Genomic DNA, 15,908 nt, shown 5'->3' with positions numbered 1-15,908 from the left:
AACAAGACCTAGAATGAATCGCTCACCCTGGACCTAATGTGCTGGAGACTAGCTAGAGCTGAGGGTGAGTTGAAGTCGCTGGCACACTCATTGCACTCCATAAAAAGAAAACAAAGAAAAATACAAGTAGGGATCAGTATGGAGCAACATGTACTGAGTAGGTATAATCGGCCAACCCAAAATACAAACTAATATACATGGAATAATAGTATAAAATCAACTATGGAACTTAACAGGTTATAAGCAACAAACAACATGAACCAGTGTCAACAACACTAAGTAAGTATTTAATAAGTCAACAATATCAAGATCATCCATGAGGACTCATGCCTCCAACCAAACCATTTGCGTAATTCAGTTCTTTGAGATTTAGTATATTCCGTTAATTCAATATGTTTTTCCATTAATATTATCGTGTCGGGACGTGACACTCCGATCCAATTATACCGTGTCGAGACGTGACAGTTCGGTCCAAGAATATCGTGTCGGAACGTGACACTCTGATCCAAGAATACTGTGTTGAAACGTGGCACTCCTATCCAATTAAACCGTGTCGAAGCGTGACACTCCAATCCAATTATACTGTGTCGTAACGTGACACTCCGATCCAATAATATCATTAATTTATCATTCATTATCACCACTTTTAATTCATTGATAATATTTCATCAAACCTTCTTTATTCAAGGCATCACTTTGATAAAGAGGGTTCAAGAATATAAATTCCACGGTCGAGCGACGTCGGGCGTGGCATGCCATCATCGCCTTTGGGCAGCACACACGGTCTCAGGATTTCAAATCAATCACAAAACACACAACCAAGTCACACAACCACACAATCAAGTACATAGAAAACTTCACAATATCATTCAATGCATAATAATCACTATTAAGAGTTTACTGTCAAATAACATAGACCATAACCTACCTCCACCGAAGAACCAAAACCAAACAAGCTACTTCTCCAATACTTTTCCTTTCTTCAATGACTCCAAACTTAGCCAATCAATCAAGTATATATGCGTAATTTGTTAGTTAACGAGTCTATAAGCACTCATATTATTTTATGTCTAGTGGAGACCCAATAACTCACCTAATTCTATAATCAATTTCCTAAAATTTAAACCTAAAGGTAAGTCTCAATTCCTCTAGGATAGAACTTTATCTCTACCCAAAATCAATCAGTAGCACGTGATCCCTTAAATTGAAACTTTCAATCTTTTACTCCTTTTGTTTTAGTATTTTATTTAATATCCTTTGCAACCAACATTAATAATAAAATAATTATATTAATAATCACACGAACACACACACACACAAAAAAAAAAGTTGGATTATGCGATGAAAATTGTTAGTGAAAAATAAGACTAACAAAAAAAGTAAAGCAAAAAGGAATTTCATCAACCTTAAAATATATTTTACTCACTTAGAATTTATTTTTTTTGACAGGAGGGATTGAGGGTGTGTTTTGTAAGAGGATAATGTTATCATCAAAAATATTTTCTATGAAAATGTTTCTTGAAAATCAAGTGGATTTCTAACTTATTTTCTTATATTGGTTGATGAGAAGAAAATATTTTTAATGTTTGGTTAGTGAATAAAAAGTATTTTTTAGAAAATATCTTTATTTTGGCTTGAGACTAGAAAAAACTCTTTAGAAAAATAATTTAGGCTTAACTCATCGATTACCACCTAAAGTTAACACAAATTTTCACTTAGACACTTTAATTAGGATATATTCATTTTAGACAATTTATGTCATACCTCCAAATGTCTTTTTGATAATTTTGTTTTGATAATTAGCCAAATATGTAAAGCGTGTAACACACTCGCTAGTGACATGTTAAAGTGACGAATCAAAAAACACATGTGGCATCTATGTCAAAAAAAATTAAATAATGAATTTTGTTTTAAAAAAAGGGTCAACCACATCATCAATTTTAAACCCCAAATAATTTTTTAAAAATACATCTTCTCCAGCACCCCTCCCCCCACCCGATTCCCAAACCCCTCCCCCCCCCCCCCATCCAATCCGTCTTCCCCCCTACCCACCTTCCGAACCTCCACGACTCCCCACTCAAATCATTTTTTGAGTGAAATTCATTTTTCAAGGTTCGACTCTTTTGTTCAATCTTTCACAAATATTTTTCTCTATTGGTTCTATGTTTATTCATAAACGAAACTATTTCTAGCTTGATTAACTATGATGTTGGTTGTTTTTATTTTAACTAATTAGCACCATCAAATCTACTTCACCATAGAAGAAGTTTAAGTTTTGGGAGATGGTGGTTAAAAAATGGGGAAGAAGATGAAAAAAATAAAATAAAAATGAATTAAATAAGTTTTTCACGCGCTCATAGTCAAACTCATCGGTGGTCACCTAAAGTTGACAGAAATTTTCACTTAGACACCTTAAATAGGCTTTGTTCATCTAGACACACGAACTAGGACGAGACCATGACTGTTCCAAAATTCAACCCTGAGAGCTAACCTAGGAATTTTTTTTCATAAACAAATTCTTTTTAAAAAAAATATTTTTGATGTGGCTGGAGGGGGTGTGACGGGTGGAGGCATGGGGCGAGGGTGGGGGTGAAAGGTGACCAAAATGATCAAAAATTTAAAATATGAAATAATATTCAAAACATTATTTTAAAAACAATAATTGACAGGGTTGCCCGGTTTAGGTGTAAGCGTAAAAAATGACTTTTTTTCATTTGAAATATTTTTGTGGTGTAAAAGTGATTTTTTTAAAATTTAAAATATCTTCCAAGAAAAAAATTAAAATAATTCTTTTGACAGGGCCGCTTGGGTGTGGATTGGACAGGGTGTAAAAAAAGGAAAAAAATTAATTTTGAATTGTTTTCCAAAAATATTTTTTTAAAAAAAAAATTGATAGGATGACTTGAGTGGGGGGTGACAGGGGTTATTTTTGTGGTATGTTTTTTCATATCATCTCTCCACAATAATTTATATTTCAAAGAAATAACAGTAGCAAAAATATTAAGATCAAATAACTTATTTGGAGAACTTGAGGTCGAGAAAATGGAAAAGAGTGAAAACTATCCTTTGACTATACAAAATAGCTCACGTTATCCTTCATTTATTTTTGGGATCAAAACTATCACTACCAAAAAATTGCCGAAAAGAGACGGACTTCATCACTTTTTGGCCAAAAGCGATGAAAAACAACAGTCAATCTTGTCGCTTTTGTCTTTATTTAATAAAAAGTATTTCTTTTGAAGAATGTGGCATTGTGTTACTTTTTATAAAAAAAAACAAAAAGAGAAAAGAGACGAAATCCATCGCTTAAATTAATTTTAATTTTTTTAGGATCTTGAACAAAACGAACAATGAGACGTCGTCAGTCGGTTTTGTTGGAAATAAAATTTGAAAAATTCTGAAAAGCGACGAACTTAAGGACCTTGTCTATCACTTTCTGGGTTTTAAAAAAACGATGGACTAAAGAACACTCTATGTAGCTTTTCTGGGATTTTTAAGAAATAGGATCTAGAAAAGTTACGGATAATCACCATGTTCGTCGCTTTTTTTGCAATTGTTTTGACAAAATGCACTGTAGTTAATTTCTGTTACCCACCTGCAAAAATAGTTCAATTCAATTCAATTCATCCCCAATCAAACACAAACCAACAAACTTAAATTAACATTCAAACGTATCAAAATCACAATTTAAAGACTTACAAAGTCTTTCAAAATTTATTTCAAAACTACAAAAAAATTATCAAGATTTATTAAGTTCAACCTAATAATTAGTTCATAAGTTCTATAAATCAAGATTCCTAAAGTTTACAACCTTAAGTTTATAATTCTACAATAATTTAAGGTTTCTAAAGTTTAAAACTTAAAATTCTAAAATTGGAAAATAATTCAAAATTTCTAAAGTTCACAACCTAAAGTTCTAAAATCCTTCAATAGTTCAAGTTCTCTAAAGTTCACAACTTAAAGTTCTAAAATCCTACAATAATTCAAGATTTCTAACACTCACAACCTTATAAAGTTCTAAAACCCTAAAAAAATCAAGTTCTCTAAAGTTCAAAAATTTTAAGTTCTAAAATCATACAATAATTCATGATTTCTTATGTTCACAACCTAAATCTCTAAAACCCTACAAAAATTCAAGTTCTCTAAAGTTCACAACTTGAAGTTCTAAAGTCCAACAAAACCTCAAGTTCGCTAAAATTCACAACTTAAAGTTCTAAAATTTCAAAATAATTTAAGATTACTAACGTTTCACAACCTTAAGTTCTAAAATCCTACAAAAGTTCAAGTTATCTAAAGTTGACAACTTAAAGTTCTAAAATCATAAAATAATTCTATATTTTAAACACTCACAACCTTATAATAACTAAAAACCTACAAAATTCAAGTTCTCTAAAGTTTACAAATGTAAGTTCTAAAATCCTACGATAATTCAAAATTCCTAAAGGTCACAACCAAAAGCTCTAAAATCCTACAAAATTCAAGTCCTCTAGAGTTCATAACTTCAAGTTCTAACATTCTACAATAATTCAAGATTACTAACCTTTCACAACCTTATGTTCTAAAATCCTACAAAAAATCAATTTCTCTAAAGATCACAACTTAAAGTTCTTAAATCCTACAATAATTTAAAATTTCTAACGCTCACAACCTTAGAAAGTTCTAAAATTAGTTATACATAAACTTAAAATTCAAAAATTAGATAGTTATATTCAACTTCTAAGTTCAAGTTCAATTACAAAATTCAAATTCATAAGTAATTTCTAAGTTTAGTTAATATAAACTTCAAATTCAAGAATTAGTTATATTCAAATTCTTAGTTCAAGTTCTAATTAAAACAAGTTCATATAATCTCTAAAATTAGTTATATATAATATTATAAGCCAACAAAAGTCAGTTATATTCAAGTTCAAATTAAGTTTGACTACTTAAATTTCTAACTAAATTCATCATATATTTATTTTTTAAAATTGGTTATACACAAACTTCTAACTGAAGAATTAATTAGTAATATTCAAATTTCAAGTTCAAGTTCAAGTTCTAAATCTAACTTCAAATTAACACTTTACTAATTAATAATTTGTCAAGCTCCGAGCCTACATCCTAGTGGGAGTGGCACTCGAAGACCATTGTTGGCCCCATGCGAACCCTTGGCCTGACTTACTTAACTCAACGGAAGACAATATGCATATTAATAAAGATAAATAGCAGTTAACTGAACTAAAATAAGTGAGAATGCTTAAAAGTTAAACATTCAACTTGACCAAAAGTGGCAACCCAAGTCTTAACAATAAGAAATGATAATGAAAAGACTCAAAGAAATAACATCTGATTGTCTATGAGGCCTCTAAAACAATTGAGATGGATATTGGGACAAAAAACCCACAACATCTTAATGAACTAAACTAGAAAGCGAATAAAAGAATCCAACGGGATGCAAGGAGGCTCACCAATAGACTCTGAATGCTAAAGTTGAATCAACGGGGCGCTGGATGTTGATTCAGGTTACCTGCATTTGCATCATAATATAATGCATGCCAATTGGAATCAGTACATTGAATATACGAGTATGCGAGTTGAAATGCTAAAACAACATATGCTTGAAAGTATGCGAGTTGAAATGCTAAAACAACATATGTTTGAAAGAGATTCTAAAAGAAACACTTACTTTGGCTCTTCTCAACTCATGAATACTTAATTAACTCATTTCATTATAAAGCAATTTAAAACAAGTGCAATATAAAGAAAAGTAAAACTGCTTAAACATGATGTCAAGTCATAATCATAATATCATAAAAGACATATCATGTTCCCTCTCAAAGTCTACTTGTGCAATGCATGAATGAAGTCTCATACCCCCATTCATACTAAGTAGAACACTTTGAGCAACCAGGCAATTATTGTTGTGAGAGTTTTCTAACTGAGAACCATCAGTTAAGAGTTATAGTGATGATAAAATGATTTACCTCATAGTGCTTGCGCATCCTATACCCGACCAAACGTATATGACTTGAAATACTAAGTGGAACCACTAGTCTATGCGAAAATAATTCATCTAAAAAGTATGATAGTTTACAACCCATATAGCTACATGGTTTATGGGGGCTGATAGTTGTTTGAACTCTTCCCATATCGGTTCTCAACACTATTCCCAAAAATAATACATTATACTTCTTCTGTGATTTGAGATCATTTCTCAAAAACATACCTCAAAGGCTATCTTGAAAATCTCACTTTCCCCTCTTACTTTATTTAGAAAGTGATTACTCATTTCTGAATACTAGTCTAAAAGCTCTTTGGAGATCTCAATCTTCGTTCATTGGGAAATACTTAGTCCCCATATGCTTCTTTAAGGAAAAGAACTTCAATTTTACTTTCTACTGAACTCAAAGCTTAAGTCTTAAAACAAAACTAAAGCATTTGTGAAAGACTTTTGAAAACTTGAGAACTTATCTTAACTTGACTCTTGAGTTTTCTTGACTTTCATTCTTAACTACTCTTGACTTGAATCTTAATTGATCCTTAAATTAGATTATGTATTCAAGGGTTATGATTTGTGTTTGGAAAGATCTCATGTTGTTTAGCAATATTTTTAGATAGATAAACATGACAAAAGACCGAAAACTAATATTCGAGAGTGATTCCGCGACGCAGAGAAGCATTTAAAATTTGGTTTCAAAAATGACTTTAGAGGAAGAACACTCCATGTCAGCTCCACAACGTGAAGCAGAAATTTTCAAATCTTGGAGGTGGTAGCGCGACACGCTACAAATGTCAAATATCTCAATGAAATTTCTTCTTTGTTCTTTAGCTCTTAACCCCCTAAACTCAATGGGTTATTTTTCCCAACACTGAGAATCGATCAAACCATCAACGTACATCAGATTTTACTCAAAAATAGTAGTAAAAATGTGAATAAATCTCCAGCTATTTCAACAACACAACCCACAAGAATTCAAACGAATATCATCAAAAACTCGAGAAATTTACTTTCAAATCAAACATATTTTGCTGAATTCAGTCATTGGCGCAAGGGAGAAGTAGGTCATCGCTATGTGATCTCACAAACCTTGTAGAGATCACCCTTGATGAAATCCACAAGCAAATCACGATAATCTTGACAGATCTTGAATGTTCTTTTTCTTCCTCCTATTTTCTCCTCTTCTTTTCTCTTCTCTAAAAAACCCTAAACTCTTTTTCCAAAAAGTGTAAACTAACTAAGATCAATTTAGACCCCAATTATTACCCAAAAATGAAATAAAATAATTGAGTAAGGAAAAGACCAAACTACTCATTAAAAATTTGGATTGGACTTTCCTTATTCCAACCGTCCAACTTCCAGAGGTCTTAACTCACTCATACAAACTCGGAATCACGCAAACTCGGCGTCATTGGAAAGATCATTCATAGAGATTTCCAATAATATTTGCAAATACACTGAAATCATCCTGATCTAGGAGTTATCACCATTTGAAGTTGACCAAAAACTTATATTTTCCTAACTTAAGTAACTTTCCATATTTTTAATTTATTCCAAAAATGACTATTTTTAGTTGTTAGGTATTTCAAATTGTGAGATATTCCAATATCTCCCCCTTGGAAACTTTCGTCCTCGAATGATATTACTCTTACTAATCTAAGGGTATAACATCTAGTTCAAACACTCAACAAGCAAATGCAAAAATCAACATGCTCACTCATAATTTAAGGAGTACAAAGAAGAAAATTAGTACATTGGTCTGAAGTTTTCTCTGGAATCAAAGAGACGTGAATATATCTTGTGCATATCCTCTTTTATCTTTTCAAGTAACTTCCCTACAAACTGATTTCTTCATAGAACTTTGACTTGATGATACTTCCTTTGTTCTCAACTTGTGAACTTGGCGATCTAGATTTTGAAGTGGAACTTCCTCATAAGACAAGCTATCCTTGATTCCAATATCCTCAGTTGGTATGATAAGTGAGATATGTCCCATGCACTTCTTCAACACGGGGATGTGAAACACCGGATGGACTGCTGCTAAGGGTAGCCCTAACTCATAAGCTACCTTAACAATCCTTTTGGAAACTATAAGGACCAACATACCTAGGACTAAGTTTCCCCTTCTTACCGAGCCTCATAATACCCTTCATGGGTGGAACTTTCAAGTAACTCAATCATTTACCTTAAACTCTAACTCTGTATTGTTTCCGATCTCTCTTGAATGACTTTCATTTTATCCATATCTTGATAAACTAATTTTGGTCCTATCAACGCTGTTTCACCAACTTCAAATCATCCAAAAGGATATCCCATAAAGAGCTTCATAGGGAGTCATTTCGGTGCTAGAGTGGTAACTGTTGTTGTATGATAACTCAATAAAAGGTAGGTGATCAAATGAATTCCCTTTTAAATAGAACACACATGCCCTCAACATATCTTCTAAGGTCTCAGTAGTGCGCTCTGCATGCCCATCTGTCTGAGGATGAAAGGCAATACTTAAGTTTACCTTGGAACCCAAGCCTTTTTGGAATGACTTCCAAAACTATGCAGTAAATTGCACACCTCTATCTGAAACAATGGAGATCGAAACCCCATGAAGTCTTACCAACTCATGAATATATGACTTGACACAATCTTCTACTGAATGTGTAGTCTTTACCGACAGAAAATGGGTTGATTTTGTCATTTTGTCGGCAATCACCCAAATAGAATCATGTTGTCTACAAGACCTTGGTAAACCTGAGATGAAATCCATTTTAATCATATCCCACATTCCTTCTGGAAGTTCTATTTTCTGAGCCAAATAATCGGTCCTTTCGTGCTCTATTTTAACTTGTTGGCAATTTTGGTACTTAGAAACAAAGTTTGCAATGCCCTTTTTCATAATATTCCACCAATATACTTCTCTCAAATCACGATACATTTTCGTAGAACCTGGATGAATGGAATATCTAGAGCTATGAGCTTTCTCCATGATCCTTTTTTGGAGTCTTACCATCATTGGTACACAAAGTCTAATGGGATCTTGGTCTTTCTTTCCTTTTGCTTCTAACACTAATAATGACTCAGCCCCATTCGTCACCACTATTCCTCCTTCTGTAGAATCCACAAGTCTGAATCCTAACCATGCAAGTCTATGTATATATTTCTGCTAACTGTTTCTTACCTTTCTCAAAATGAGCGATACTACCCATAGGCAACCTACTCAATGCATCAACAACAATACTAGTCTTACCTTGGTGATAAAGAATACTCATGTAATAATATTTTAGTAACCATGACCACTCTCTTTGTATGAGATTAATCTCATTCTTACTAAACGTATACTGTAAAATCTTGTGATCGGTGTAAACTTCCAAATGAACACCATAATGATTATGGCGCTATATTTCAGCAAGAAATTTACCGTTTACGAAGCAAAGTATACCCTTCTTGAAAGAACGTGTTGTGCCCTAACTTGGGTAGCACAGAAGTTGAAACATTATCTTTCGTCTTACACTACTTATCTCATTTCTCGTATGGATCCGTTGAAATATATTTTTCAAAAGCCCATGCCCACAGGCAAGCTTGCGAAATGGCAAATATTTCTCACAGAGTTTGACATTATCTATATAACGCGGACCGCAATGAAAGCTCAAGCATTGGCAGATCATTTGGCAGAGAACCCTATTGATGACGAATATGAACCGCTTAAAACCTATTTTCTAGATGAAGAGATATCTTGTATCGATGAAGTTATTCACGATAACGATCAAGGTTGGAAGTTATTCTTTGATGGTGCGTCTAACAGGAAAGGAGTTGGAATAGGAGCTGTTCTTATGTCTGAATCAGGGGAATATTACCCTATATCAGCCCAACTTAGATTCTATTGTACTAATAATATGTCTGAGTACAAAGCGTGCATTTTGGGTCTGAGGTTAGCTGTTGACATGGGCATCCAAAATTTGTTAGTGTTAGGAGACTCAGACTTACTAGTTCATCAAATTCAAGGAGAATGGGAAACTCGAGACCCAAAGCTGATACCATATCAACATTGTTTACAAGGTCTTTGTCAACGATTCATGTCGATAAAGTTTAGACACATTCCCAGAATGCACAATGAGATTGCAGATGCATTGGCCACTTTGTCTTCGATGCTCCAATACCCTGATGACGCCCATATCGACCCTTTATACATACAAATTCGTGATCAACATGCCTATTGCAACATGATTGAGGAGGAATTTGATGGTAAGCCTTGGTTTCATGATATCAAAACTTATCTTCAGTCTGGAGAATGTCCGTCAGATGTAACTAGTAATCAAAAAAGGTCTATTCGACGACTAGCAAGGGGTTTTTTCTTAAGCGGAGGCATACTGTACAAGAAGACACCCGATTTAGGTCTTCTAAGGTGTGTAAATGCTCAAGAGGCTTCCACAATCATGATTGAAGTACACTCAGGAGTTTGTGGACCTCATATGAATGGATATGTTCTAGCCAAGAAAATACTTCGAGCAGGATATTATTGGCTCACCATGGAGCGGGATTCCATACGATTTGTTCGTAAATGTCATGAATGTCAAATACATGGTGATTTAATACATTCTCCCCCTTCTGAGTTGCATGCAATGTCGGCTCCTTGGCCTTTTGTGGCATGGGGAATGGATGTGATTGGACCGATAGAACCAAAAGCATCGAATGGCACAGGTTCATCTTGGTGGCCATTGATTATTTTACAAAGGGGTGGAAGCAGTAACTTTCAAATCAGTGACCAAGAAGGTCGTGGTGGATTTCATCCATTTTAACATCATCTGTCGTTTTGGTATTCCAAAGAAGATTATAACTGACAATGCCGCAAATCTCAACAGCCACTTAATGCAAGAGGTATGCTACCGATTTAAGAATGAGCATCGAAATTCGACTCCGTATCGCCCAAAGGCAAACGGGGCTGTAGAAGCTGCAAACAAAAATATAAAAAAGATACTTCGTAAGATGGTGCAAAGTTCTCGACAATGGCATGAAAAGTTGCCTTTTGCTTTGTTGGGTTATCGCACTACAGTCCATACGTCAGTGGGTGCTACCCCATATTCACTGGTATACGGGACTGAAGCAGTTATACCTGCAGAGATTGAGATCCCATCTTTACGAATCATTGTGGAGGCTGAAATTGATGATGATGAATGGATCAAAACTCGCTTAGAGCAATTAAGTTTGATTGATGAGAAGTGTCTGACATCAGTATGTCATGGACAATTATATCATAAAAGAATGGCACGGGCATACAACAAAAAGGTGCATCCCAGACATTTTGAAGAGGGTCAATTAGTGTTGAGACGCATTTTGCCACATCATGCTGAAACCAAAGGCAAATTTTCTCCAAATTGGAGAGGACCATTCGTTGTTAAAAGGGTATTACCCAATGGTGCTCTTTACTTAGCAGATATAGAAGGTAAAGTGACAGAAACGGTCGTCAATGCTGATGCTGTGAAAAGATACTACATATGATTGAGTTTCGACATTAGAAACCCTTATGTTTGAGCTTGATATTTCAAGGGTTGATTCAACGGGATATCTTGGTTATGTTGTGTCCTTGACTTTTCCAAAAAAAGAAAAAAAACAAAAAAAAACAAATTGCCTGAACTACGTTTGACCTGATTCTTGTTTTGGCAAGATACGTAGGCAGCCCTAATATTGGGTTCGGTTCAACCAAATACAAATCCAAAAATTCATATTGTAGTATACTGGGGCAAAAGTCGTTTGTTTATTTATTCGGTCTCTCATCTCACAGCTCAAAATCAACCTCATCATCTAAAGTCAAAAAAAAGTCTTTGCATCAGCCCTTGGTATGTCGAGAATAAGTTGGTTAAAGGTAGGTAAAACTCCTAAATGGGCACCATAAGACAAATGTGAGTAAAAAGAAATAAAAATGAGAGAGTCTTATTGGTGAAAACCCTAAGTGGGCACCGTAAGGCGAAAAGGAGTTGAATATAAGAGAGTCTTATTGGTGAAAATCCTGACATGCACCATAAGGCAGACGTGAGCTGGAGCAATTAACATGATTGAGTTTTAGCGGAAAAGACCTTCGTGAATACCACAAAGTCTATAAGGGTTCAGATTATTTATGGCTTCATTAAGTGTTGGGATTCCACATCAAGATTGAATAATCAATAATGGTTAATGAATAGATTGGATAGCCAAGTCTGGAAATCAATTCAAATTGCATGGCATGATCAATAGACTCGGCTCCCACACTCAGATAAGTTTTCTTTCTTCTTCTTACAAAAAAAAGAGTCTTCATCGAATCTTTTCTTTTATTCTCATATAGTTCGTAATTTTCTTATTCTTTTTTTTCGTCACTTTTTTGGTATGTATTTGAGTCAAGTCTTTGTCGAAAAAAAAAACTATGAAGGAATTTCAAGACTCGCTACCAAGTCTCTAATTGGTACTAGGAAAAGCATCAGGCTACTGAGTTAATCTGTCTTCAAGTGTTGAATTCGAAAATTCTCTGATCCTCGAAGTCTAAACAATGAGTGTTATGAGATAAAGACATTGGATTTAGGTCGCAAAATAAGCAAATGTGGATGAAAGTACAATCAATCAGTAAGAAGTATTGAACGTTGGAAACAACCAAAGCGTCATAAGTGTTTGAGCCGCCCTTGTCGAAAGATGGAACCACAAACCAACCACCACCTTTTCAAACTCACAAATTTTCTTTGTTGAAGCAGGGACACAAGTTGTTTCAAGATTAAGGATTCGAGGAACCTAGATGTTCAACCTAGTCTGCAGCGAGCGAAATGGAAACCCTACAATGAAGACTTATGGAATATTATATGAAAGTTGGCTAATATATATCAAAATAGAAATTACATGAATGTTGGAATATTTATTTTATTTATTACTATTATTATTATTTTTCTCCTTGAAGGAACTTCCAAATAATGAAGATAGCATTCACAATGTTTCATTGATATTATTAGTTTGTTGAAAACTTTATTAGCAGGACCCTCCTGGATAATGGGATTAGCAGGACCCTCCTGGATAATGGGAATAGCAGGACCCTCCTGGATAATGGGATTAGCAGGACCCTCCTGGATAATGGGACTAGCAGGACCCTCCTGGATAATGGGAATAGCAGGACCCTCCTGGATAATGGGATTAGCAGGACCCTCCTGGATAATGGGACTAGCAGGACCCTCCTGGATAATGGGACTAGCAGGACCCTCCTGGATAATGGGAATAGCAGGACCCTCATGGATAATGGGATTAGCAGGACCCTCTTGGATAATGGAATTAGCAGGACCCTCCTGGATAATGGGACTAGCAGGACCCTCCTGGATAATAGGAGTAGCAGGACTCTCCTGGATAATGGGACTAGCAGGACCCTCCTGGATAATGGGACTAGCAGGACCCTCCTAGATAATGAGACTAGCAGGACCCTCCTGGATAATGGGACTAACAGTACCCTCCTGGATAATGGGACTAGCAGGACCCTCCTGGATAATGGGATTAGATTACTTTATCGTAGGATTAACACTTCCTAGTCTAGGTTTTTAGTTTTATTTTCTCCTGAAATAAACACTTCCTAGCCGAAGTTTATGTTTTATATTTATATTTGCTAATAACTCAGAAAATTTTCCCAGTGAAAACTGGGGCAAAAATTTTATTTATTGTTTTTTTGTTTGTGGTGGTTCTCAGGTTTTCTCAAGCGAGACCGGGATTTGAAATTCAAGAACAAAGTTTCAAATTTTTTAGAATAATCAATTCCATGATGGTTAGAATTAGTTTCTTCAATGCATGTAGCAACCTGACTTCCACATATCTTTTACTAGTCAACTTTTGATCAAGAAAACACGCATTCATTCCAGAGTATTTTTCAAGTTGTCAGTTTGAAGAATGTCAAAAGTTCCGTCTAAGAGGCAAATTCAGCCTCCATTCCAATTCTAAGTTAAGATATTCACTCAAAAATCAAGGTGATATCTTAAAGTCAAAATTCAAGAAAATCTGCGTGGATGGAAGTTTGTACATTTGTTTTTCTTTTGACTAATAGTTTTCAATTTTTATGTAAAGATAAGAGCCGCCATCTGGAGCCTCGATGGAACCTCACTTAACTTCCAACTCCTCACTTTATCTCCTCGAACTACAAGTGGCCTGATTCCCTTATCACCCGGGATATGTAGGATGTCCAAACAAGGACTCGGTTGCACAAATTTTAGTCTTTCAAATAAGAGTTCGGTCAAAACTTGTCACTTTGTCTACTTCTTTGTCTGAAAAACTCTTTGTGTTTCCAGTCAAAGAGGGGCAAACTGTAGACACGTAATTTTTAACCGAATTTAAGTTCAACACCAATTTTAGAGCATAAATAATTTTATCAATATATTTTATTATCGTCATTAAGTTTATTTAAAAGATATAAGAATAAACAACATAAATATAATTTTTATTAGATAAGTTTATACATACATACATACATACATATATATATATATATATATATATATATATATATATATTACATTTATTATTTAAATAAACTAATATTTCTTAATTATGTCTTTTTTGTTTTAATTACCCATTTAGCTTTATTTATTTATTTACTCAAAACAATTAATAATTATATAATTATCATTTTTATATATATATTTAATATTTATTAAAAAAAATTAACACACACACACACAAACCCACGATCCCACTCCCACTCCCACTCCCCATTCCCCCCACGTACACACTGCACACGTACACTACTATTACTACTACTATATACATACAATGAAAAGAAATCAACGAAAAAAAATGACAGAAATCAACGGAGAGAAAAAAAAATAAGAAGAGAAAAAAAAGAAAAGAGGAAAACAAAAAATCTGCAAGTAAAAAAAAAGGAAGAAACAACAAAGATTTTTTTTTCCGAAGAACACACACACAAAGAAAAGCACAACTAAAAATAGTGGAGTTCGAGGTTTCAAGTTCGTGGTTCCTAAATTCTTTCTTTTTGTGAAATAATTTCCACAAGAGGTAATACTAATTTTATTTTGTATTAGTTTTATCTCATGATAATGCGAGAATGAATTGCAATATATATTAAAGTTGTTAAATTTCGCATGTGTTTAAACCATAAATATTTATTCATGTTATTGTATGAAGTATGTTCAAACGTTCATATCAACTTTATTTTTAGATCCTTTGTATAATTATATATAGTATGAAATTATTATTTCAAACCATGATTTATTTTATATTTAAATAACCCATAGTTTATTTTATATTTAAGTAAAATTATTGTCTAAGTCATGTAATTTTTAATATTTAGTTTATAATGATAACATGCGTAGCTGTTATGTAAATATATTAATTTTAGTTAGTAGAATTTTTATTTAATGTTAGTGACGTAAAAAAATTGAATAAAAAATGAAAAAATCTAATAATAATAATAATAATAAAAAGAAAAAGGGAAAAGTTAAAAAAAAATAAACTGTGAAAAAGAACATACAAAAAAGAGGGAAAAGAGAAAACAAAAAAAAAATAATAGAAAAGAAGTATAAAAATAATATAAAAAAATTCAATTGAAGAGGAAAGAATTTTTTATATTTATTTTTGGAAGTTTCTTTGTCCAAACAAAAAAAAATTAATTAAGTTGAAAAAAAAACAAACAAAAACAAATAAAACCTTGAAAGTATAAAAAATAATAATAACAATAAATAATAATAATAGCAAAAGATGAGAAAGTAAAAAAAAATGTAAAAAATAGAATAAAAAATAAAAATAATAATAATAACAAAAGAAATAATAATAATAAAGAATATCTTATTTTATTCTGTTTTGCTTGATTTAATTTATATGTGTATATATATATTTTAATTAAAAGGCATGGATTAATAAAATAAGGTAGTTTTAATATATTTATATAAGTCAAAGAATGAGGGTAAATATATTTGTCTTAATAATACAATAT

The 15,908-nt window shown here is 33.2% G+C and overlaps 2 protein-coding genes across 2 annotated transcripts; both read left to right on the top strand.

The window, feature by feature from the left end:
- The first annotated feature begins 9,363 nt into the window (after positions 1–9,363).
- On the top strand, positions 9,364–14,399 carry LOC101246060 (uncharacterized). Its single transcript, XM_069298885.1, has one exon. It carries the CDS (start codon positions 9,499–9,501, stop codon positions 10,762–10,764), a length of 1,266 nt encoding a protein of 421 aa, XP_069154986.1. The 5' UTR covers positions 9,364–9,498; the 3' UTR covers positions 10,765–14,399.
- On the top strand, positions 10,952–11,464 carry LOC101245766 (uncharacterized). The gene has a single exon (XM_004240641.1). The coding sequence runs from the start codon at positions 10,952–10,954 to the stop codon at positions 11,462–11,464; it is 513 nt and encodes a 170-aa protein (XP_004240689.1).
- Positions 14,400–15,908: the final 1,509 nt, after the last annotated feature.

Source organism: Solanum lycopersicum, chromosome 6 (genome assembly GCF_036512215.1).
Source record: "Solanum lycopersicum chromosome 6, SLM_r2.1".
Lineage (NCBI taxonomy): Eukaryota > Viridiplantae > Streptophyta > Magnoliopsida > Solanales > Solanaceae > Solanum > Solanum lycopersicum.
Note: the sequence above shows the minus strand (reverse complement) of the source record. Positions and strands in the feature narration are given on the sequence as shown.